Here is a 22702-nt window from a genome sequence, read left to right on the forward strand (position 1 = left end):
GGTAAAAATGGATTGCTGAGGGCAAAGTTTCTTCTCCTGTTTGATTTTTTTTCTATTGCTTAAACAACTCCCTGAACGAATCTGTAAACTTTTAGCACCTCTAATCAAAAGTTAGGAACAGAGAGCAAAACTCAAATATCAGGAGACCAAATTTCCCCAATGTCTACATTTTTTCATGATCCATGACTTCAAGTCTATCTATAAACTACAGATGAAGCACTCCCTGTAGACAATGCCAGGACACTTTTCAGAATGCTACTGATAAGTACAATTTCTGCTAGTCACAACCAGACACACCTTTGGTGTATAGCAAAATGCTTTAAATAAATGCATCTATTTCACGTAAAATTTTTAGATAAATGATAAAACATTATTGTGAGAGAGGTGTAAAGAACTTGAGAGACATAATAGTTCCCCTTGACTGACTGCACACACATCATACACACCAAGGTGGGGGAGAGAATAAACAAAATAATTTATAAAAGAGCAGAATTATACATTCTGATATTTGACACATCTGCCCCCATTTTTCTGTGTTCTGTGTAGCTCACCATACATCAGACTGAGAAGTGAAAATTCCATCCATCAAGTTTTCTGGAGCCATCCACCGAACAGGAAGCAGGCCTTCCCCTCTCTTCCTGTAATAATCGTTTTTATAGATTTCCCTTGCCAGTCCGAAGTCACCAATCTTGACTATCCGAGGACTGGTGTAGTCTTTCCCAGATACAAGGCAATTCCGCGCTGCCAGATCCCTATGGTAGAAGTTACATTCAGTAATGATAAATAACATTCTGGAGGTCACACAAGTAATGCCAGAAGGTCTGGAAAGAAGGGAGACGTCTGATGACTAACGCTGACTGACAAGTGGACAGGATCGAGAATCACTTAGGACAGATCTCTGAGCGTGTCCGTAAGGAAATTTCCTTATTTGGTTGCTGAAATGCGAGAAACTTCCCCTAACTGAGGACAGCTATGGGGTAGGGTCTCACATTAAATGAAAAGGAGAAACTCGGCTAAACACCGGTGTTCGGCTCCCTTTGCTTTCTGAGCACAGACGCAGCATGATCGGCTGCCTCACATTCCTGCTGCCATGGCAACCTCACCATCGTGCATTGTTTCCTCAAACTATAAGCAAAATAAACCCTTCCTGTCTTCTTTAAGTTTCTTTTGTTGAGCATTTTGTAAGCAACGAGAAAAGTAACTAATATAGAGACTTCTTACAGTATTACTGATCCTTTGAAGGAATGAAACTGTTTAACTCTCTAGAGTGAACTACCCAAAAGTCGCAATTGTCATGTGACCATCCAATAGCCTTGTATCCAGAATATCATAGTACCTGTGAATGAAGTGCATTTGTTCCAAGTAGACACAGCCTTTAGAAATATCTACACACACGTCTACAAGGTCAACCATGGTGAGTAGAGGGCCATGAAACTGGAACAGATGAAAGAAACATTATAAGTACTTTCCCACTTGGCAGAAAATACATACACATATGCATGAATATATATATATATGAATATATGTGTCTATATGAATGTATACTCTTGTATAAGATGTTCTAAGGAAATTTTTTTTATGATTGTAAGAGCCCAAGAGAAAAACAAACAGCTATATAACATGGTATCAAACTGTATTTATAAATTTGAAATCTAGTTCTGCTATCAATTATGTGAAGTTGCTCATTAATTAAACAATTTTCTTGCATGTGAAATGGGCATATTATGACAGACTTTTCAAGATTCAAAATAAAACAGATATACAATATTATCAACATACAATAAGCACTTAATAAATAAATGGTATCTGATCATATAGTAGTAGCAATAGTCTATTAAAATAATCTATGCTATCTAGATTAATGATTGATTCAATGACTTTATTTATGTTAGTCAGGACAATGGGCTTGTTTTACATAGGACCTCCCACCCTGTAAATTATTAGCAAAACTATCTTTCCAAATTACTTTTTTCATCTAAAAAGAGCCAGAAGAAATATAGATGAGTTTATACTTTTTGAAAGTATAAACTCTATACTAGTGAGGGGGAAAAAAAAAAAGTCAGTCGAAATTTTTATTAGTAGCACATGGAGAAAATTCAAAGATCCTGCCTGGAGGCCATAGTCATACGTTGAGCCTTTCCATATCCCTGCAATTACCTTGGTCCAGGCCTTTATCATCCCTAATCTGATGTATTCAAAGACTCCCCATGTGCCCAGCCTCTTGTCTTTTCATTAGCTCCTTTGTTGAGGCTAACTTCCTGTAGAACCCATTATCAGATGCTGGGCACAGCTTCATGGCAGCCCCAGGCTGCAGCAGGCTCTCTATCTGCCCATTCATTTCCCCTTTGCTTCTCCTCTCAGAAGCTTCTCTTCAGTTTCTCTGAATTATTTGTTCTTCCTTAGATCTGCTCTGTTTTCTAACCCTCCGCTAATTTTTCCCTGCTGTTACCTCACTAAGAATAGACCCTTATTCTCGATATCGTCCACATCCTTCAGTGAGCATCTCAAAGGACTCCCAAACTCATATAACCTTACAATCTGTCAATTACTCATGCAGAGGTGCTGCCACGTGCTGTCCTGCTGCTTTGCTCAGGTCATAAAAGTGGAGGTCGTCTTCATATCCCGGGACAGAATACCACCAAGGTGCCATGAAACAATAGCTATGACTGATTCACCAGGCTCTGGCCTGCTGTTCTAAAGTAATCTTTATTAGGATTATAAGAACTCATTAGAAAAATCTACAAATACACATGATGATACACTATATCTGCCAATTTGAAACATAGTTCTGCTGTTAATTCTTTGACTTTGCTTAAGGCAATTTCCTTATATATAAAATGAACACTATACTGCTGACCTTTCAAGATCAAAAATAAGGTGTGTAACATTGCTTATGTATAACAAGCACTTCCATGTATCACATCCCTTCCAAATCTGGCTCAGGTCCACCAGATCCCTATGTCATGGCCTATGTCTGAATCCCGCAGGCATCCTGACTGGCTGGTTAACTGCTGTGTGAACAGAACTCTACTTTGCTATAGGCAAATCCCACTTTACTTGTAAGCACTTTATTACTCTCTTAAACCTCATACCGGTGATTATCACCCTGTTCCCTTCTGATAAGATATCCATGTTATGCCTGCCCACCTGCCTGCCTGAACCCCTAACCATGCCTCTTATCCATTGTAAAAGTTGGGACACCCCACTACCCCATATTTGGCCTCCTGAACTTTAGATGGTCCCATCACCTGCCACTTGTTGTGCCTTGATAAACTCTTGTCATATTAAAACATGACCAAGGTCAAGTTAAAAGTTAATCACTCAATGAAAAAGTAGTTGTTCATCCTTAGCTATGAGGGAAATTTAAGTCAAAAGGACTCTGAGATACCATTTTATTTCTGTCAGAATGGCTGACATCAAAAACGCTAATGACAGCCTATGTTGGAGAAGATATAGAGTAAGGGGAACACTCCTCTGCTGCTGGTGGGAGCACAAACTTGTACAGTCACTTTGGAAATCAGTATGGTGGTTTCTCAGAAAATTGGGACCCAATCTACCTCAAGACCCAGATATATCATTCTTGGGCATATACCCAAAGGATGCTCAATCATATCACAAGGGCATTTGCTCAACTATGTTCATAGCAGTATTATTAATAATATCCAGAAACTGGAAACAACCTAGATTTCCCTCAATCAAAGAACGGATAAAGAAAATGTGGTACATTTACACAATGGAATATTACTCAGATGAAAAAAAAAGACATTTGCAGGCAGACGGATGGAACTAGAAAAAAAAATCATCCTGAGTGAGGGAACCCAGACCCAGAAAGACAAACAGGCTATGTACTCACTCATAAGTGGATATTAGATTTAAAGCAAAGAATAATCAGGCTACAATCCACAGTCCCAGAGAAGCAAGATAGCATGGAGGATCCTAAGAGGGACACATGGATTTCCCTGGGAAGGGGAAATAGATGAGATTTCCTGGGCAAACTGGGAGTGGGGGTGGAGAGAAGAAGATAGGGGTATAAGAACATGAAAATTGGGTTGGTCAAGTTGGGGGTGGGATGGAGAAGGAGAGTAATGAAAGAGATATCTCGATAGAGGGGGACCATTTGAAGGTTTGGGAGAAACCCGGTGCCTGGGAAACTCCTAGGAATCCACAGGATGACCTCAGCTAAGACCCCCAGCAATCGTGGAGAGGGTGCCTGAACTGGCCTTCTCCTGTAACCAGATTGATGACTACCCTAATTGTGATCACAGAACCTTCAGCCAGTAACTGATGGAAGCAGATGCAGCTGTCCACAACCAAGCACTGAGTCAAGCACCCAGAGTCCAGCTGAAGAGAGGAAGGGGTGGTTGTACAAGCCGAGGGAGGAGGATCAAGATCATGATTGGGAAACCCACAGAGACAACTGACCTGAGCTCATGGACTCTGGACCAACAGCTAGTGCACCTACATGGGACCTACCTAAGCCCTCTGCCTGTGAGTGACAGTTGTGTAGCTTGGTCTGTTTGTGGCACCATTAGCAGTGGGATCAGGACCTGTCCCTGGCGCATGAGCTGACATTTTGGAAACCTATTCCCCATGCTGGGATGGCTGGCCCAAACTTGATGCAGTGGGAGGAACTTGGTCCTGCCTCAACTCAACACCCTTTGTTAACTCCCAGGGGAGGCCTGTCTCTTTCTGAATAGAGATGGAGGAGGAGTGGATGGGAGATGGGGCAGGGAACAGGAAGAGAGGAGGGAAGGCAAACTGCAGTTGGTATGTAAAATAAATGAAAAAAATTAAGAAAAGAAAAGGGAGGGGAAAAAAGGATAGTTGTTACTGTTACACCGCCTGCCTTGGTTTTGTCCCAAACACGCAGAATCCTCCAGGGAGTCACCCCTGATCTCCTGAACTGAAAACCACTCTCCTTGCTCCATGTTCCAGCAATGTACTCTCTAAACCGCTCTAAATGATCCTTCTGTTTCTTTCTCATGCGGATGGCATAGAGAGACACACACAGTATATAACTATGGCCTCCATGCAGGAGCTTTGAAATTTTCCACAGTCTGCTAGTAAAATACCCTGTGACAAGTTCCTTTAGAGCAAAAGCCACATTCTCCTCTGTTCTACCACTGCTACCTAATGAAAAGCTAGCAAATGCAATTGCATTGAGCAAACAGCACATTTACTTTTATATTATTTGTTTGTGATTTTCTACCTTAATATGATTCTAGGCTACCAAAATTTAAAAAAAAAAAAAAGCAAAGACAAACTTAGAAAATGCTTGATTCAATGCCGCTGCTTCTAGCATGATGCCTCTGAATACTTGTGTGTGGAGCTAACAGGTCACGAGGAAATCAGCACAAATGACAGAATGACAGGAGTATTGTCATGTGGGGACAAAGCACCCAACAGTGTCTTGTCTTCCATGGTGAGAGTAAGATAAGGCCCTGGAAGAATTCTGCTCAGTCAGAAAAAAAGGGGGGGGGAGAATTGCAGGACCCCTGAAAACCGGCGTTACAGCTGATCATAGTGGCATAACCCCTCTAACCTCAGCCCTTAGGAGGCCCTGAAAAACAAATAAGTCGCATCACACAAACTGAGCACATTGTACTTATGTGTTTAGGAATATATACATATACATAAAATATGTATACATATGCAACAACAATGAAAAAAGAGACCATGAATTTGAAAGAAAGAAGGAAGAGATATATGAAAATTTTTATGTGGAGAAATGGGAAGGGGGAAATGTTATGATTATATTGTGATCTCAAAAATGAAAAGAAATTATTAAAAACAAATAAGGGGCAAAAAAAGAGATCAGTGGATAATAAATGCAGGAAGAAAATGTTGTTCCAAAATGTTAAAGACACAAAAAAGCAAACCTTTACCCCAAGTGCATGCTTTCCTAAGTCAGAAAAGAGCAGTCACGTCATGGGCGGTAAAGAGCTCAGTATGGGTGAGAGAGAAGGGAGACACCAAGAAGAACAGGAAGAAAGCCTGAGATTAGCAATGTATGGCTAGCCTGGAACAACCATCTGCATGGGCTCCTGGGAGGAAGGGTCCAAGAAATAAGTGCTCAGTTGCTGTTCTGGGAAGGGCACAATTCTGTCAGAGAGTAAATAGAAAAAGTAGATGGAGATGAAGGCAAAAGACAGTACTTACGAATTGTCCAAGATCGGAAAAAAATAAAATAAATGCCGCAGTCACAAGACTTGGCTGACTCTGCTGCATGTCAGGATGAGAAGTCATACAAATGAAAATCTGGATGCTAGTAAGAAGGGAAATGTGGTCCCCACTGGAGAGTGCGGCAAGCTCTCCTGTGTGCGATGCCGGAACAGTGGGGTAGGGACGTGAGGAAGTCCATGTTAAAGTTTCTTCTACTTTAGGAAGTGAATAGATTTCCCTTCAAGATGAAGTCAGTGTTCCTCAGTATAAGCAGAGTATTTGAGACACCAGGTAAATACCACAAGACGTGAAGACCTGGAGTGCATGTGAGATAGTGCACAGCCTCCTGGTTTTCACGCTTCTCACCTTGCTGTATGCTTTGCTCAGCCCCACACTGCTTAGTTCAATTAGGAAAAAAAAAAGTGTTTTAAATCTATGAGTGTTTTGCCTCTTGTCTTCTCATCTGAGGTATAAAGCAGGATCCTGCAGGAAGATCACTTCCTGGTTCTGCCCAACATGTCAGAGTATTTCCAGGATCCACCCTGTGACAGGCACTGAGAACCGAAGGATGGATGAACTGGAACCACACTGAGAAGGATGAACTGTAGAGCAGGGGTTCTAGGGGTATCTGGGTGAGGGGAGCAAACAGGACACTGAGTAGATGGAATGAAAGATGATGCATGAAGCCAAAAGTTTCGTTTCAGTCAAAATGTTTGTGATGCCAAAGGAGGGTACCAAGAATGCAAGGCCTCTAAATCAACAGGTGGATGCACATATGAACTCACGTAGACCGAGACTGCAATTAGAGGACCTGCAAAGAGTCTGCACCAGATGGAGGTCCTAGAGTTGAAAGGGAAAGTAGACATCTGCCCCCATCCCTAACGGAGATGCTATCTCCAATTGATAACGGCTTGAACATAAAAGTTTACTCTTCTTCAAGGGAGTCTCATTGGAGAGACAAACTACTTTAGGCTCCATGCCCAGCAGTAGATGGCCAATAGAAACAAGGCCAACAGCATCTTTGGAGGTCCCTTGTCTTCTTATAATGTCCTCTCAGCACTTTGTATGTTTTTCCTCTCTTTTATTCTACAGATCATTTGCATATAGAGTGTTTTTGTGGGATTCATGAGTGTGTTGATGTGTGGGCCGCTGCATCTATATCTGGTTCCTATGCCTCTTTGGACTCTTTTTCCTCCTGTTTGTTTTGTCCAATTCTGACCTGTCAGTTTTTGTTTTATCTTATTTTATTTTATTTTATTTTTATCCCTTAGAAGTCTCTTTGTTTTCTAATGAGAGAAAGGGGGTAGATTGGAATGGGAGGGAAGGTGGGAAGGAACTTGGAGGAACATAAGGAGAAAAAAACATAATCAGGACATATTATATGACAAAAAAATCTACTTTCAATAAAAGAGAAAAATGAAAAAATTTTAAAAATCCAAATAGCTCTGTCATCCTGAAGAATAGCTCAGCCTACCAAGATCAAGGTCAGCAGATCCATCCAACTGCAAAATTTAGTATACGTCAAGATTTGAAATAAAATTTGGAATGGACAGAGTAAATGAAGTTGAGAGATATGTGTTTCTATTTCCCCACAAACCTCATGGAGGGGGTGTGTTTTTGTTTATAAGAGGTCTGTTTTCTCATTCAGTACTAAAACCAGGCTCAAATATTAGCTCAGGGTTCCAATTACCCTAATCCAACATGAAGGAAAGATGTACTTTCTTTCCATCCCACCTGCAGAGCGTCTCCCTCCAGCCAAAGCTACTGCACACTAAACTTGAAGAAACCCAACAGAAAAGTCTAGTACACTGCTTTAGAGACCTGAGCTAGTGGGAGCTCACTGACTCTGGACTGACAGCTGGGGAACCTGCATAGGACTGAACTAGGCCCTCGGAATGTAGATAGTTCTGTGCCTTGGGCAGTCTGTGGGGGCACTGGCAATAGGACCGGGATTTATCCCCAGTGCATGAACTAGCTTTTCGGAGCCCGTTCCCTATGGTGGGATACCTTGCTCAGCCTCAATACAGGGGGCGGCGGGGGGGGGAGATTGAATCTGCTTTAACTTGATATAATAGACTTTGTCGACTCCCTATGGGGAGGCCTTATTCTTTCTGAAGAGTGGATGGGGAGTTGGGTGGGAGAAAGATCAAGGTGGGGGAAGTGGGAGGAAGGAGGGAGAACTGTGGTTGGTATATAAAGTGAAAAAAAAAACTTTTAAATTAAAAAAAATTTAAAAGAGAGGAAGGAAAGAAAGGAGGGAGGAAAGGAAGAAGGGAGGAAGGAAAAAAGGAAGGAAGGAAGGAAGGAAGGAAGGAAGGAAGGAAGGAAGGAAGGAAGGAAGGAAAGAATTCACTGTGGCACAGGCCACCACCTACCGTCGTCCCCCGGGCTTTCCGCAGATAGCTTAGAAGGTCTCCTCCTTCCATCAGTTCCAGAATAATGTACTGGGGCTCACTCAGCAGACAGACTCCCAGCTGCTTCAGAATGTTGGGGTGATTAAATTTGCTGAGAGGTGAAAAGACACAAACTGGATGGCATGATCGGCGCAACGGCCCCAGCAGGGTCTTCATGGAGCAAGCAGTTTACCCAAAGCGAGCTTTGGAAGCCCTCACTGACTTCCTCTGAGAAGAGAGGCTTCCCTTGCCTGAGTCCCCTTCTGTAGGCTTGCCTTAAGTAAGAGGGAACATGGCAACCTCTAGTGGCCAGAGCATCTGCAAGACTAAAAGGAATTTTAGAAGAAATAATGCTTCTTTCTCATTATGGGGGTTTTATGATTAGGGAAGAAAGCATTTTGACTAATAGTCCTCTTCGAAAGATGTTTGGAAGCATGTCTGTGTCATCGCACTTATAAGTATCCTCTCCCTCTTAGGGACACAACTCAGATCTTCAGGCTTGGGCCTCATTGGTTTGTGAAGACCCTAGGGTGAGAAAGTCCCAGCCTAGTTAGAGGACCCAGCTTGTCTTCCCAGGAGTCTCTGCCCACCCACCCCCCCACCCCCGCCGCTTCTCTCTTGAATACTTCTCATGACTGCTGCAGGCTAAAACCTTCCCGACAAGTTTTCTGGGAAAGAGATATTCTTGTTAACACTAGAACTCATAAAGAAACATTCCTCCTGGGTCTACTTGACCCATTATCCCTCAGTAAGAATAGGTGCATTTTGAAAGCAAAAGAATCTCAGAATTTGCTTGCAGACACAGTCCTACCTAATTAAAGATAAGACATGGGAGGATCTTTCACCTGGGAACTACCTACCCAGGCTCTGAAGACTGGTTTCTAGAAAATACTTAATGACTAAAGATTTATTTCCTTTTAAAGTCTTTGTTCACGTTTATTTTCAGAATGATCTGGTCATTGGGTGTTAAAAAAATCCAACACAGAGAAACGAAAGCTTTGTATCCACACTAGTAAGAGAAATTTACTGCATGAACTATGCTAATACCTCATCAGGTGCGCCTCCTTCAAGAACTCGATCTTCTCCTGGTCTGATGAACCCTTCTTCAAGGTCTGTGAGAAACGGAGGCAAGCCAGAAATCAGACACAGGGAGCCCAGTAAGTAGTGGAGACCATGTTGTGTTGATTGGTTTGTCTTCTTTGTTGTTCTGTCTATGTTGTTGCATTAGCCACTCTGATATCTGGAACTAAATCACAGATATTATCTGCATGTAATCTGTAAATCCCCTGTTGGTGCTGTGTGTGGTCTCTAAAACTTCCATAACTGCTTCTGTTCAATCAAGAACTTCTCAGTCCACTAGATAAGGGATTGAGGAACAAATATGTAAAGTCCCAATGAAATATAAACTGTATTTATTTTGTGTTTTCAATTAATTTACTGTTTATTTATTTTGTGTGTATGGCTCTTTGCCCGTATGTATGTTGGTACATCACGTGTGCACAGTGCCTGTGGAAGCCAGAAGAGAGTATCAGATCTCCTGGGCCAACAGTTCTAGATGGATGTGAGAGGCATATGAGTTCTGGGAATCTAAACTGGATATCCAAGAAGAGCAGCCAACACTCTTAAAGGTTTATTCCTCTTTCCATATATAGAAAAATTTAAAGACTCACTAATTTGGGCATTCAATGAGTCAGCATCTTTTCAGATTTTCTTCTCAACTTTCCCACTTTACTTGCAATCACTCCCAGGTTCATATTTTTTGGAGGATTGTTGCTCTTTATTAGTCAATAGATGTAAATTAATCATGAAAAGCTAGTCTAAAACTCTCCAGTCTCTCTGCTGTGAGTCACATGTTTTAGCTCCAGCTAATAAAATGTAAGAGAAAACTGGTGAGATGGAGATATTTTTAGGAAATATTGCCCCTTCCTAAACCATGTATGTAGACCATTCTACCTCATCTCCCTAGTCTGAGAGATGCCTTCCTAATTCCTGGCACTCACATTGGTATTATGAGGTAGCAAGCAAGAATAAATCAGAAAGGATTTCAGAAATGGCAACTCTCACCTGGCACAAGCACACCCAGGCCAGCAGTCATCTCAGCATGTGAGAAAATAAATAAATACGTGTTTAATGGGCCCAGACTAGAAGAAGTTATAGGACTTTTCAAGTTTATCATTGGGAAATGGAAAGAATTTTAGCAACAGAGATTGGCCATCCTTAGAGCAAAAGTCTTCATTAAGTAGTGACCAATATATCATTTAATTACATAAGATTGCTCAGTCTTCTATAAAAAAGAAATGTTCTCAGAACATAAGATCATATGTCATACTTCTTTAAAATGCACCAAATACACAATGTCAACCATAGCTTGTAGGCAGATGCAGTCTGTCTTCTATGTCTATAAAGGTTCTATATCCTATCACCCGTGTCTATATGAGTCTCTAAGTCTGTCACCTGTGTCTATATGAGTCTCTAAGTCTGTCACCCGTGTCTATATGATTCTCTATGTTCTGTCACCTGTGTCTATATGAGTCTCTATGTCTGTCACCTGTGTCTATACAGCATAGAGTCTGAAATCAGCTTCCGTCCTCTTAAATGGTGGAAGAGAGTAATATTTCATGACATAGAAAATTTAGACTTCGGTGTTTGTAAGTAACGTTTAGTGGAAATACTTGTTTGTTTAAAGGTTATTAAAGCTGTGTGAGCTGCAGGGCCAGACTTCAAGAGTTAAAGCAGAGAGTACATGGGCAGTAAGTTTGAGAATGCAAGCTAAGTCCTAACCTGTTTCCTGAGGAATTTACTAAACAGTTCTAGTTCATGTAAAGTATATTGTTATTGTTGTTTTGAGACAGTGTCTCCTGTAGCTTAGGCTGGCCTCTGACTCTGTGTGAAGCCAAGCATGACCGTGAATATGATTCTCCTGGTTCTTCCTGCAGTGTTAGGAATACAGGCATGCACAAGCAATACACCTTGTTTGCTGCAGTGCTGGGATTAAGCCAGGACTTTTGAAGTACTAGACAAGGCCTCTGCAAATCGAGCTATTATCTCAAACCTCTTCTTAGAGTACTTTCAATGGGAAGTAAAACTCTGTTAGGTCTTGCCTAATTAATAGCTTTAATAGTAACGTAAGCTCTAGATATATTCTCTGTTAAAATTCTGTTAGAAATGGGGAAAATAATGAGTGACTTTTGTAGCTAATAACAGACTTCCACATTCTGCCATTCTTAAAATTTAACTTACTTTTAAAATGTTCATTCATTTTATTTTTTGTGAGCATTTTTGCCTGCATATGCATGTGTATGACATGTGTGCCTGGTGCCACTAGAGGTCAGAAGAAGTTGTTGGGATCCCTTGGTGCTGGAGTTATGGATAGTTATGCTCGTGAACCTTCATGTGGGTGCTGGGAGCCAAACCCAGGTCCTCTGCAAGAGCAAAAAGTATTCCTAAGCACTGTGCAGCTCACCAGTCCCAAATATATCTTATGTGTAGTTGACGTACTATTTGTACATAATTTTTCTATACAACAAGATGGTTGGGGTTATACATCCATTGGATAATGGTCAAACCCAGGATACTAGCATATTCACTGCCTTACACTCTTATCGTTTCTTTATTAGTAAGCAGTCTGAGATTCTGCTTTGAGACATGCAGCACATCGTGTTAACTGAACTGGAAGGCCTCTTTTCCACCACTAGCGCTGGATTTCTGTGCAGCCATATGCCTGGCAGAGCGCTGAGATGCACATTACCTTCACGGCCACTTTGATTTCGCCGCTTCCCACTCCTAGGATGTCCACAGCTGTGCCTTCATACACCTCTCCAAAAGCTCCACTCCCCAGCAAAAGGCGCAGGCTCAGCTTCTCCCGAGGGAAGGCAGGAAGATTTTCAATCTCTTCTTGGGTTGGAAGAGTACTGTAAAATAACAACATGTCTGTTCTCCCTAAGGACCTCATATACTCCCTAAAGTGTAAACATTTGTATCTGAAAGAAATCGAGCCATCTCAGTGCTTGGCAGCACTGTACATTCTAATACGGTAATGAGGAATTTTTTGCTCCTATAACTTTCCTATTCTACCAGTTTTTAACACAGCCTGTCATTGACTTCTGAACACCATAGTTTCTATGTGAAAATGAAAGTGAAAGCTTCCCCGAGGCTTCTGCTGCAGCTGCTTCCATCAAAATTAGGAGTTATGAAATTCTCTGATGGGTTGCAGATCCATGTAAAAACTACTGCAGATGAAGAAAATAGCACCAGAAGCAGCCGGTCCCTGGACCTGGCCCTCCCTTCGCCTATCTCACCCCCCTCATCCATGACAAGGATTGACTCTGACCAAAAAACCAGCTCCTCTGCCCCCATGTAGCATTCCAAAGTCCTCACCTTGGGATATTATGGCATTGCTACTTAATCTACATTAAGTACACTTTGAGTCTTATTTTGTTTTCTTTGCAAGAATATTTTTTAAGAGATGATTTACTTATTTTTATTTTTTGTGCACTGATGGATATTTTGCCTATGTGTTTGTCTCTCTGTGTGTGAGGGTGTTAGATCTCCTAAAACTGGAGTTACAGACAGTTGTGAGCTGCCATGTGGGTGCTGGGAATTGAACCTGGGTCCTCGGGAAAAACAGCCAATGTTCTTTACCACTAAGCCATTTCTCCAGCTTCAGCATCATAATTATCTTAATTATCTCCATCTTCAGAATCTTAATTATCAGATGCACAGTGCTTTCAAAAAACTCTCCTCTGAAGAGCTAGTTTGGTTCATTTATGCATCTATTTTAAATACTGTTTTGTAGATTTCAGCAACAAAGCCTATGACCATAGGATTCTTTTTACAGAGAGCACAGTATAGTGTCTTGTGCAAAGAAATACTTAATTTCCTTAATAGAACTCATCTTCTTACAGAGACACTATAGGCAATCATCATACAGCTTCCATAATAGAACAGGAAAATACATGCAAGACTTTTAGAACATTCTCCCTTCCCAGTCATTTACTCTTTTCAAAGTGATACATTTCTCCTTCTTAAGTTGGTTTTTTAATCACATGATTAAGCAATGGAATGCAATGTGTTTGTATTTCTCTTAAGGGTAACCACAGATGATGTGGGATGCCCCTCTGGGTGCTGTGAATATGTTTTCTTACCATTGGTTAATAAAGAAGCTGCTTTGGCCTATAGCAAGGCAAAATACAGCTAGGTGGGAAATCCAAACAGAGATGCAGGAAGAAAGAAGGCTGTCAGGCAGACGCCAGCAGCCTCTGGAGAAGCAAGATGTGAGGTAACAAGACACGACCATCGTGGTAAAAATAGATTAATAGAAATGGGTTAATTTAAGATGTAAAAGCTAGTTAATAGTAAGTGTGAGCTAATAGGCCAAAAAGTTTGTAATTAATATTAAGCTTCAGAGTGGTTATTCAGGAACTGGCAGGCGGAAAAGAGCCATCTGTCTACAATATACGTCATCATTTGTCCCAAGCCACATATGAGATTAGAAGCAAATGTAACTGACAATGATGCCCAAAGAACCCTGGGAAATATGAGATGTGTGGACACCCTTGATATTGGGTCCACACTCAACCTATGCGATTCAAGAAGATGGCGTGAGTCACATACTGTACTGCATAGCAGGCATTGGCCAGTCCCACTCCAGCCGCCAGACCTCGCAGCTCTGCCAACTCTTTGTCGTCTTCGTTGAGAACTGACAGCCCTTCCTTGGAAGCTTTGCGATTTTTCAAGCTTCTGTACCAGACTGTAAAGAAAACAGACAATTTACCAAGTAAAGTATTGTTTTCCCCCTTTAAAAAATGTTGGTATGTTTTAGACACACATATGTGTGTAAACACTGTTGAGAGAGAATAACATTTGATTTTAAAATACTGCTATAACAAATTTTTTTAAATTAAATTTTGGTAAAATTCCATATAAAACCTATACAATTTATACACTTTTAATTGTAAAGCTTACTATATTTCTTACTACTACAAATAAGTTTTGAAGTAGCTTATTACAATGCATTTCTCAAAATAAACTATAAGCTAGGACCAAACAAAGTTTCCAAGCTTGCAGAATAATTATTAATGAAGCAAACTTCCTTCTGCATCCAGACATTCCCACCATGCATCACACACTGGCAGACTTGAAGGAATGCTTCCAATACAACGGCACATTTAAAATGTTTTCAGTTGATCTCTGCCCAGCCTTTCGGCTGAGGTCAAGTGTAAAATGTTTCCAGTGTGATGCACACGGTACAAATGTATGTGCATGCGTGCGTGCATGCGTGTGTGTACGTGTGTGCGTGTGTGCGCACGCGTGCGCGTGTGTGTTCAAGCCAGATGATGACTCAGTACACAAAGTGCCTGCTGCACAAGCATGAGGACCCGGGGTTCAGATCCCCAGAACCCATGTAAAAGTTGGGTGTAGCACATACATGTAACCCCAGTGTTGCAGATAGAGGTCCATGACAGGCAGCTCTTGGGGACCTGCTAGCCAGACAGCCTAGCTGATGATCAGTGAGCTCCAGGTTCAGTGACAGACTGTCTCAAAATATTAAAATGTATTGGGATAGAAAAAAATTTCTGACACTGACCCCTGGCCTCCACATATACACACAGAGGGTGGGGGGGGGGGGACACAGCTGTGCAATACTTAGATTCTGGAATCGCTGGTTAAACTCTTAGACATCTTCTGAAATGTTTAGCTGCCCCAGAGTTGAAGGAGTTTCACGTGCTCCCTGGTAGACTCCTTAAAACAAAAGTTCAACTCTATTCAGAGTGTTCTCAGACACCTGCTTACTGCACTACAGAAACAGAAATACATTCAAAGTAATGCATATCTGTTGTTCATATACGTCTGTAGAAAATTTGCTCTGACAAACAACAGCCTTGGTCCTATCTACTTGTAGAATCATGAGTGATTTGTACTTCCCCCTTTTCACATTTTATAATGTTCAGAAGACATTCTTTGATAAAGATTAAAATATAATTATGTCAGTAAGATCACTTGTTTCTGTTGTATATTGGTACAGGGGTTAAAATCAGCAGAAGTGCTGTGGAAATGATTAATAAAATGTGAACATTTGCACAGTGGTGCACAACAATATTCTGCCAATTTGGAGGCTGCGGCAGCAGGAGCAGTAACTCGAGATCAGCCTGTTCCACAATTAGTCAGCTCTGTCTCAAAACAAAACAAAAGCACCCAACAAAGTTCCTCGCGTATCTAAGACGTTAGAGTTTCACTCTGCGACATTCCATCCGAGGGACCGCACAGAGGCGTCTCCAGCCCCTTTACTGAAGCACTTCTCTCTAAGCCTCACTTGCTCTCACCCTGGCATCCTCAGTGATGGACACCACCTCATTCTCTACAGACTGTCTCATCACTCATCAGTGACCCTGAAAGGCCGACTGTGACTGCCAGTGCTCTCTCCGTGCCAGGGCTGCCGACATTTCGTGTCACTTTTAGCATCCTGCTGCAACTTCTCATGCAGATATGTCTTCCCACCATTATTAAAGGACAGTCTCCTGAGGTCACTGATTACAGCTTACAACTTCCCCTTTCCCTGGCACGAGGTTCATGCTGCGGATCAGATATGACCTCTCGCCAACCCACAGGCTGCCAGGACTTATTTTTAAGCCTTTGTTTCAATTTTACAGAGCCCTCAGAACAATGACATTTCTAAAGAATTGCTACTTTTCATTATTTTAATAACTTAGTCTTTTCTCATGCACTCGCCCATTCCTACTGCTACAACCACACGCACTACTAAGAGAAGCAAACACTAAATTAGCTTAGCTACTGCCCCCAGATCACAAATTCCAAGCACAATAAAGACCTTTAAGTCCTGAGAAAGCCAGATATCCATGGGATGTCTCAAAAGCACACAAAACATTGAAATGGTCTCATGTTCATCCACTAGTGTCATGGGTTCAAGTAGTGGTGATGGAGAAAGTAGGCAGGCAAAGGAGAGATGAAGGGTTCCTCATGTTACTCGCCCGCCAGCAGGAAGCAGACAGGAAGTCAAGCCAATATGCCAACTGCCGAATATACCACAGTCAGACGAGTAACTCTGGAGGGACTGGCTTAGTGGTACAAACATCAGCTGTGCGATAGACAGACTCCCTGGAACCACAGGTTAAAACCCTGGCAGGCTCCGCGAAAATGCCTAGCTTCCCCACTTAGCTAGAGGCATCGCACGGGTTATCTGGATGGATAAACCTCAGTTCAAGTTCAAAGTGTTGTCTGAGACCTTTTACCTTCAGTCACTCTGGAGAAAGAATAGCAATTGGGAAAACTGAATTAAATCATAGCTTTATTTCCCCAGGGAGAATGCAGCCTTGTCACTTTCTCTTACTTTATCAACACAGTAAGTCGCAGCTTCCTGAGTATGTGCTGGGATTTCTTTTCTGGCGTCATGCTCTTCTTACCATTCTGGGTAATGGGAGGATGTGCTTGGTATCAGCAGTAGATGGAAAACTCAGCCATCTTCTAACTCAAACCAAGATACATGGGGAACTGAACAAACGTGATGTTAGCATGTATTGCACAATAGGAACATGCCAGAGTGTATGATCGTGGTGATAACCCTCTGGGCCCAACTTCTTACCATCTATTTTGGGTTTTCTGTGTTTTTAACCATAGTTAAAATGAACATTAAAAAGTGGCAGATCTTTAAGGAATATCATATTAACATAAAATAAATAATGGGAAACAGCTACCTGTTGTAATTCTGCTGCTTTGGGGTCCTTAGTAAATGAGCAGGGATTTTGAGTACGCCTATCAGTTGTCAGAAAGCAAGAGTGAGTCTCACAGACCAGAAATGGGTCTCCTTAAGAGGCCCCATTCCTTCCAAACTGAGCTGTCTGCTGGGGGACCAAAGCTATTCCAACCAGTGACTGACACTGGCTTCCCATTAATCCTGCGCTGTTTTTGTAATTTTGGCTGCTTCTCTTTTATTTATATTCTAGCCTACAAGCCACAGAACACTTGCAGTAGCTAATCAGAACCAAGTGCTATTTTACAGAAAGCTAAAATAGAGTGTCTTCACAAACAGTTGCATCTCAAGGATTCTATCAAGTGTAAATACTGAAGTATTTGCCATGGGATAGCTAACCCATGCTGTAGTCTGTACCCAGAATATTCTTCAAAGGTGCATGTACTACAGCCTTCCTCTTCAGCTTGAAATCCTTGGAAAACAGAGGTTTTAGGGCCTAATGGAAAGTCTTGTCACTGGGGACATGTTCTTGGAGATGATGTGGGACCCCAGCTTCTTTCTCTTTCCCTTCACTTCCTAGCTATGAGATGAGGACATTACTACATCATACCTCTGCCATGAAGGACTGCCACACACCCAGAGCAACACACCACTTGCTCACGAACCAACACCTTCAAAACTATGAGCCAAAATAAACCTTTACGTGAAAGAATACAAATGCATCCCTTGGTTAAAAAAAAAAAAAACACAGGAGTGAGTAACTGTGAAAAGACAGTCAAGGGAAATGCTGTGAACTTTATTAACTTATTTAACCAGCTTGTGTTTCATGTAGGAAATGAAGTAAGCTGAAAAATAAATCAGTCAGCAAGATCTAATAAACAATTTAATACCTGCTTGTAAAGTCTAGAATACTCACCAAAGGTCAGAGGGACTGTAGTGACCAGAAGTATACCAACTAGGGCAGTAAGTATAAAACTTGTTTCTGTTATCCAAAAACCATCTAAGGATATAAATGGGAAAAGAAATTAATTCACACAAGCTAAAGGATCCCACATCTTCCCAAGCATGAACACACTGGTTAGCATGAGCCAGCTCCTCTGAGGTTTTTACCAGACAGTGGTTTAGCAGTTGGCAGTCAGAAGTCAACTAGGTGGAGATCGTGTACCCAGAAGAAAGTTGCTCTTCCTTTTGTTACTTTGCCATCATCTCGCTGAAGCACCCCACCCAATCTATTTTAAGACGACTAAGAAAACATGTGTGCTTCTTTATAAGGAATTCGGGACAAAGGAGTCTTTATCTTCATATATTAAAAAAATAACAGATTTATTATTTTCCATTATATGACCACACCCATTTAACTCCACAGAAATTTATCTAAGGAATACCAACATGAAAGTATGGCAGAATGTCTTTGATACGCTGTCTACAGAGGAAACAAATGTGCAGACCACAGCTTGGCAAACCCCAGTCTGTGGGGGCAAACCTGGATGCAGCTTTTTAAAACTTCCTAAGAAGTGAGCTAAGAATAATTTTTACATTTTAAAGCTAGTTTAGAAAAAAATAAAAGAGAGGGAGTAAAAAACAAGAGGAGAACGAAGAAGAGGAGGTAGCTTCAGAGAGCAGACAGAAGCGGCAAAACCTACACCGTTTACAACTTGACCCTTGTCAGGAACTATCTTGGCAAGTACTAACTGACGGATTATAATATAACTAAGAATGATGGCAGTTTGACTTTTAGTTTTATGTGTATGAGTGCTTTGTCCTCATGCACATCTGTGCACCATGTGCGTGAAGTTCCTGTGCAGGTCAGAAGATGACATCAAATCCCTGGGGGATCTGGAGTTGCAGAAAGCTGAGGCACCATGTGCGTGCTGGGAATCAAATCCAGGACCTCTGCATGAATGAATGTGCTAAGCTTCCAAGCCAGCTCTCCTGGATACTTTTGATTGCAGTTTTTTATGAATTTATTTGTGTGTATTACATACATGTATATGTGCATGTATCTGCCTGCCCGGGCACAAATTTGGAGGTCAGGAACAGCTTGTGGGAAATGGTTTTCTTCTACTACCATGGGAATGCCAGGGAACAAACTCAGGTTACAGACTTGGCAACAAGTACCATCTTGATGACCCAGAGTGATTGATGCTTTATGTGAAATGTAGGTATAAAATGCAAATAATTCATTTTGCCTACTGTACAGCAATTATACATGACAATGGGTTCATTTAAGTTAGGACTTCAGATGAAAGGCTGGTGGTAGGAAGGGGATGAGCGAGGGTAATGGGGTGACTATGATCAAGATACATTATTTATTTGAGTGAAAATGTCACAGTGAAGCCCATTAGTATTTGTAATTAACATACACTAGTAAGAATCTAGAAATGAAATAGATGAGTAAGATTAAATTTCCTGTCATTGCTGAAGATGTAATTCAGTCACAGAGTACTTACTTCACATTTGCAAAGTCCAGAGTTTGATTCTCAAGTGCACACACACACACAAAGAGAAAAAGAAAACTCCCAGCAGCCAGATGAGAACACACCACATAATTAAAATCTGCTTTTGTTGAAGAATCTAAATCAAGGTGCTACTTTCTATATACATAATATAAGTTAAGAATCAGACCTACTATAAATACTACAGTTCATGTATGAAAAGTCACACTTAAAACAAATGCAGTAAGAAAGCAAAGACATAAAGGTCCTAGTGATGTTGTATAGGAATAAAGACTAAGATACAATGTGCTCACAAAAAAAAAAAAAAACATTTAAACAATACCAATGGCAAAAAGGAAATCCCAGGTAAGGGATGCATGGGAGATAGTACAGGCTGATCTTTTAGGCTGAAGGAACTACAGGTCAAAGACCTAATTACAAAGGCTGTATCACAGGGACAAATGCTAGGAAAATGAACCCCTGAGGGGTAGGTCCCAGGAGGCTTCACACGCCACACTGAAATCAGGAAATGGCGCCATTCCACATTGTTCAATGATGGGCAAAGGCTCAAGCTTATCTTCAGCTAAATTGTCAAGGATGTGGTAGAGCCGAGAGCTCAGACAAGAAAAGATACCTGAAATCAAGAGAGTAAGTGTGGAACAGTCATGTGGAAACAAATCAGCAGGAAATTAAGATGGCAATGTGGCTCCTTGGGTAGGATGTTTGCCACCAAGCCTGGCAATTTGCGTTTGATCCCTGTGGCCCATGCAGCAGGAGAGAACCAGCTTTTAAAAGTTATTCTCTACCTGTACACACATTACTGTGGCAGGAAAATGCCTATGTACACATATATACAAATAAATAAATGTAATTTTTAATACAAGAAATTGCTATGTTTCTCTTCAAAATCAATTGAAGTTGTTGACTTTATAAAGGGGCAAATCAAACATGTCACTGAAGTTTCTGGTGTATAAATCCTGGTTAGTTTTGTTGTACACTTGGCATACCTGGGAAGAGGAACCCACAGTTGAATAATTGCCTCTATCAAATGCCTATAGTTACGTCTGTGGGGTCATCTGTTGATTTCCAGTTAGTATAGGATGGCCCAGCCCACGATGGTACCAACCCCAGGCAACGTGGCCCAGGATGCATGAGAAAGATAGCCATGGGGATGGGAGCCAAAAAGCCAGGCAGCTAGCTGTGACTTCTGCTTCAGGTTTTACCTCTGGGTTCCCATCTTGAGTTCCTGCTTTACTTGGCTTCCCTTGACAGCGGGCTATGACCTGTAAGTCAAATAAACCCTTTCATCCTAAAGTTGCTACTGATCAGTGTTCTGTCATGGCAATAGGAAGCAAATTGGAACACTGGGTGTTTAGAAAGATAATGCATAACCTAAAGTAGGATACATAGTGGAACAGCTAAATAAGAAGGGAGACAGAGTAGTTCTAAGCCTCTTATGTAACAGAGCGCTAGGAAGCAAATACGATGGTTGAATAGATTAAAGGCCAGATTGCGGACAGTCTTGGAAGTCTATGAAAGAGAATGGAAATGGGATCATAGACATTCAGAGTGGCCGCTTATTTCCAGAGAAGCAAAGTAACAAGATAAGAACGATGCTTAAAGAATACACCAGATAAGCTGAACCCTTCAATAGTTTGTATGAATAGCTATTCAGCCACTATACCTGTGGCTAATATTAAGACTATATCAATCTTTGGCACTAAATGTTTATGTAATAAACTAGTACATAGACAGATATGTTAATATACCTTCCACTAACACAATAGCCTCACTGATTCCACTGTATTCTCCAAACCCAATATTATTTGCAGCCACTGCTCGGAACTGAAATGGTCCATTCAGGTCTGTGGACTTCCACGTGCAGATGCTGCTGCAGGAGCCATTAAACACCATCTTCCACCGTAAACTCTGGTTCTGGGAATCACTTGAAGTGCCCTTTCTGCAAAAGAAATCAGTAGATTAACAGTCGTCTACAGCACACAGGACAACGTGCTGTTCTTTCTAGTCTCTCACCACTTAGCACGCACTTGACCCTTGGCTTTATTTCTGTTGTTTGATTTGCTGCAGAAGAGAGCACATTTATCAAAGTCTTGGCAAGTCACAAGCAAACCAATTCAGTCCATCCGAAGAGTAAGGAAGAATCAACGCAAAGAGACAGCTGAAGGCCCTGTTCCTGCTGTTTAAAATGCAGGAAACTGCTGAACTTCAAACACATAATTACTTCTTCACCTTTCTTTAGCTAGAAAGTTTGCACTTTTTTTTTCCTTTTCTTTTTCTTTTTTGATCTTTTTGCTCCTGCATGTATGTGTGGTGCATATGTACATGTGTGTGCACAGCTCTCCATGTGTAGCAAAGGCGAGAGGAAAATATTGGGCATCCTGCTTTATCACTCTCTGCCTTACTCCCTTGCAACAGGGTCTCTCACTAAACTGGAAGGCACACTGGTAGCCAGCAAGCCCCAGAGATCTTCCTGTCTCCACCTGTCATAGTGCTGCTATTAAAAGCATGCACACAGCCACACCTGGCCTTTATGTGGGTTCTGGGGATTAACAATCGGGTCCTCATGATTGCAGAGTAAGTATTCTTCCCTACTGAGCCAGCTCCTAGTCTTTTTGTTTGGTCGGTTGGTTGGCTGGGTTTTGAAACAGAGATATTAACGCAGCTAGGATAGTCTTGAACATATGATCCTCCAGACCTTTTGCTCCTACACTTTTGGATTACAGACATAAATACCATACATGGCTTATATTTTAAATGTTTAAGTCTCCTGTATCACTTATAATTGACTTGTGCTGTATGTGGATAAAATACAGAATTTAAAATTGAAAGGATGATATTATAACACTTCAATAAGTTGATTATAAACATAGTTCAGCCACCAAAGTTATCAGTATATATGAGATTCTAAGATTCATTATTTCCTTTTACACTGGCCTATACTCTCCTCAAAGACAGTCCACTGACTTTGATCTTGATATGATCTT

At 41.3% G+C, this 22702-nt stretch overlaps 1 protein-coding gene across 4 annotated transcripts in view; it reads right to left on the reverse strand.

Moving 5' to 3' along the window:
- Ros1 (ROS proto-oncogene 1, receptor tyrosine kinase) overlaps positions 1–22702 on the reverse strand; it is a 131582-nt gene that overhangs the window by 16180 nt on the left and 92700 nt on the right. For all 4 annotated transcript variants that reach the window (XM_087910994.1, XM_087910983.1, XM_087911003.1 and 1 more), the window contains 8 exons: positions 21467–21657; positions 18179–18262; positions 14169–14304; positions 12304–12466; positions 9603–9667; positions 8538–8667; positions 1337–1434; positions 552–752 (listed from right to left, as the gene is read on the reverse strand). In XM_087910994.1, the coding sequence (XP_087767120.1) occupies positions 552–752; positions 1337–1434; positions 8538–8667; positions 9603–9667; positions 12304–12466; positions 14169–14304; positions 18179–18262; positions 21467–21657 (1068 nt within the window). The remainder of the gene's footprint in view (positions 1–551; positions 753–1336; positions 1435–8537; positions 8668–9602; positions 9668–12303; positions 12467–14168; positions 14305–18178; positions 18263–21466; positions 21658–22702) is intronic.

The sequence above is a fragment of the Myodes glareolus genome, chromosome 1 (genome assembly GCF_982192425.1).
Source record: "Myodes glareolus chromosome 1, mMyoGla1.1, whole genome shotgun sequence".
NCBI lineage: Eukaryota > Metazoa > Chordata > Mammalia > Rodentia > Cricetidae > Myodes > Myodes glareolus.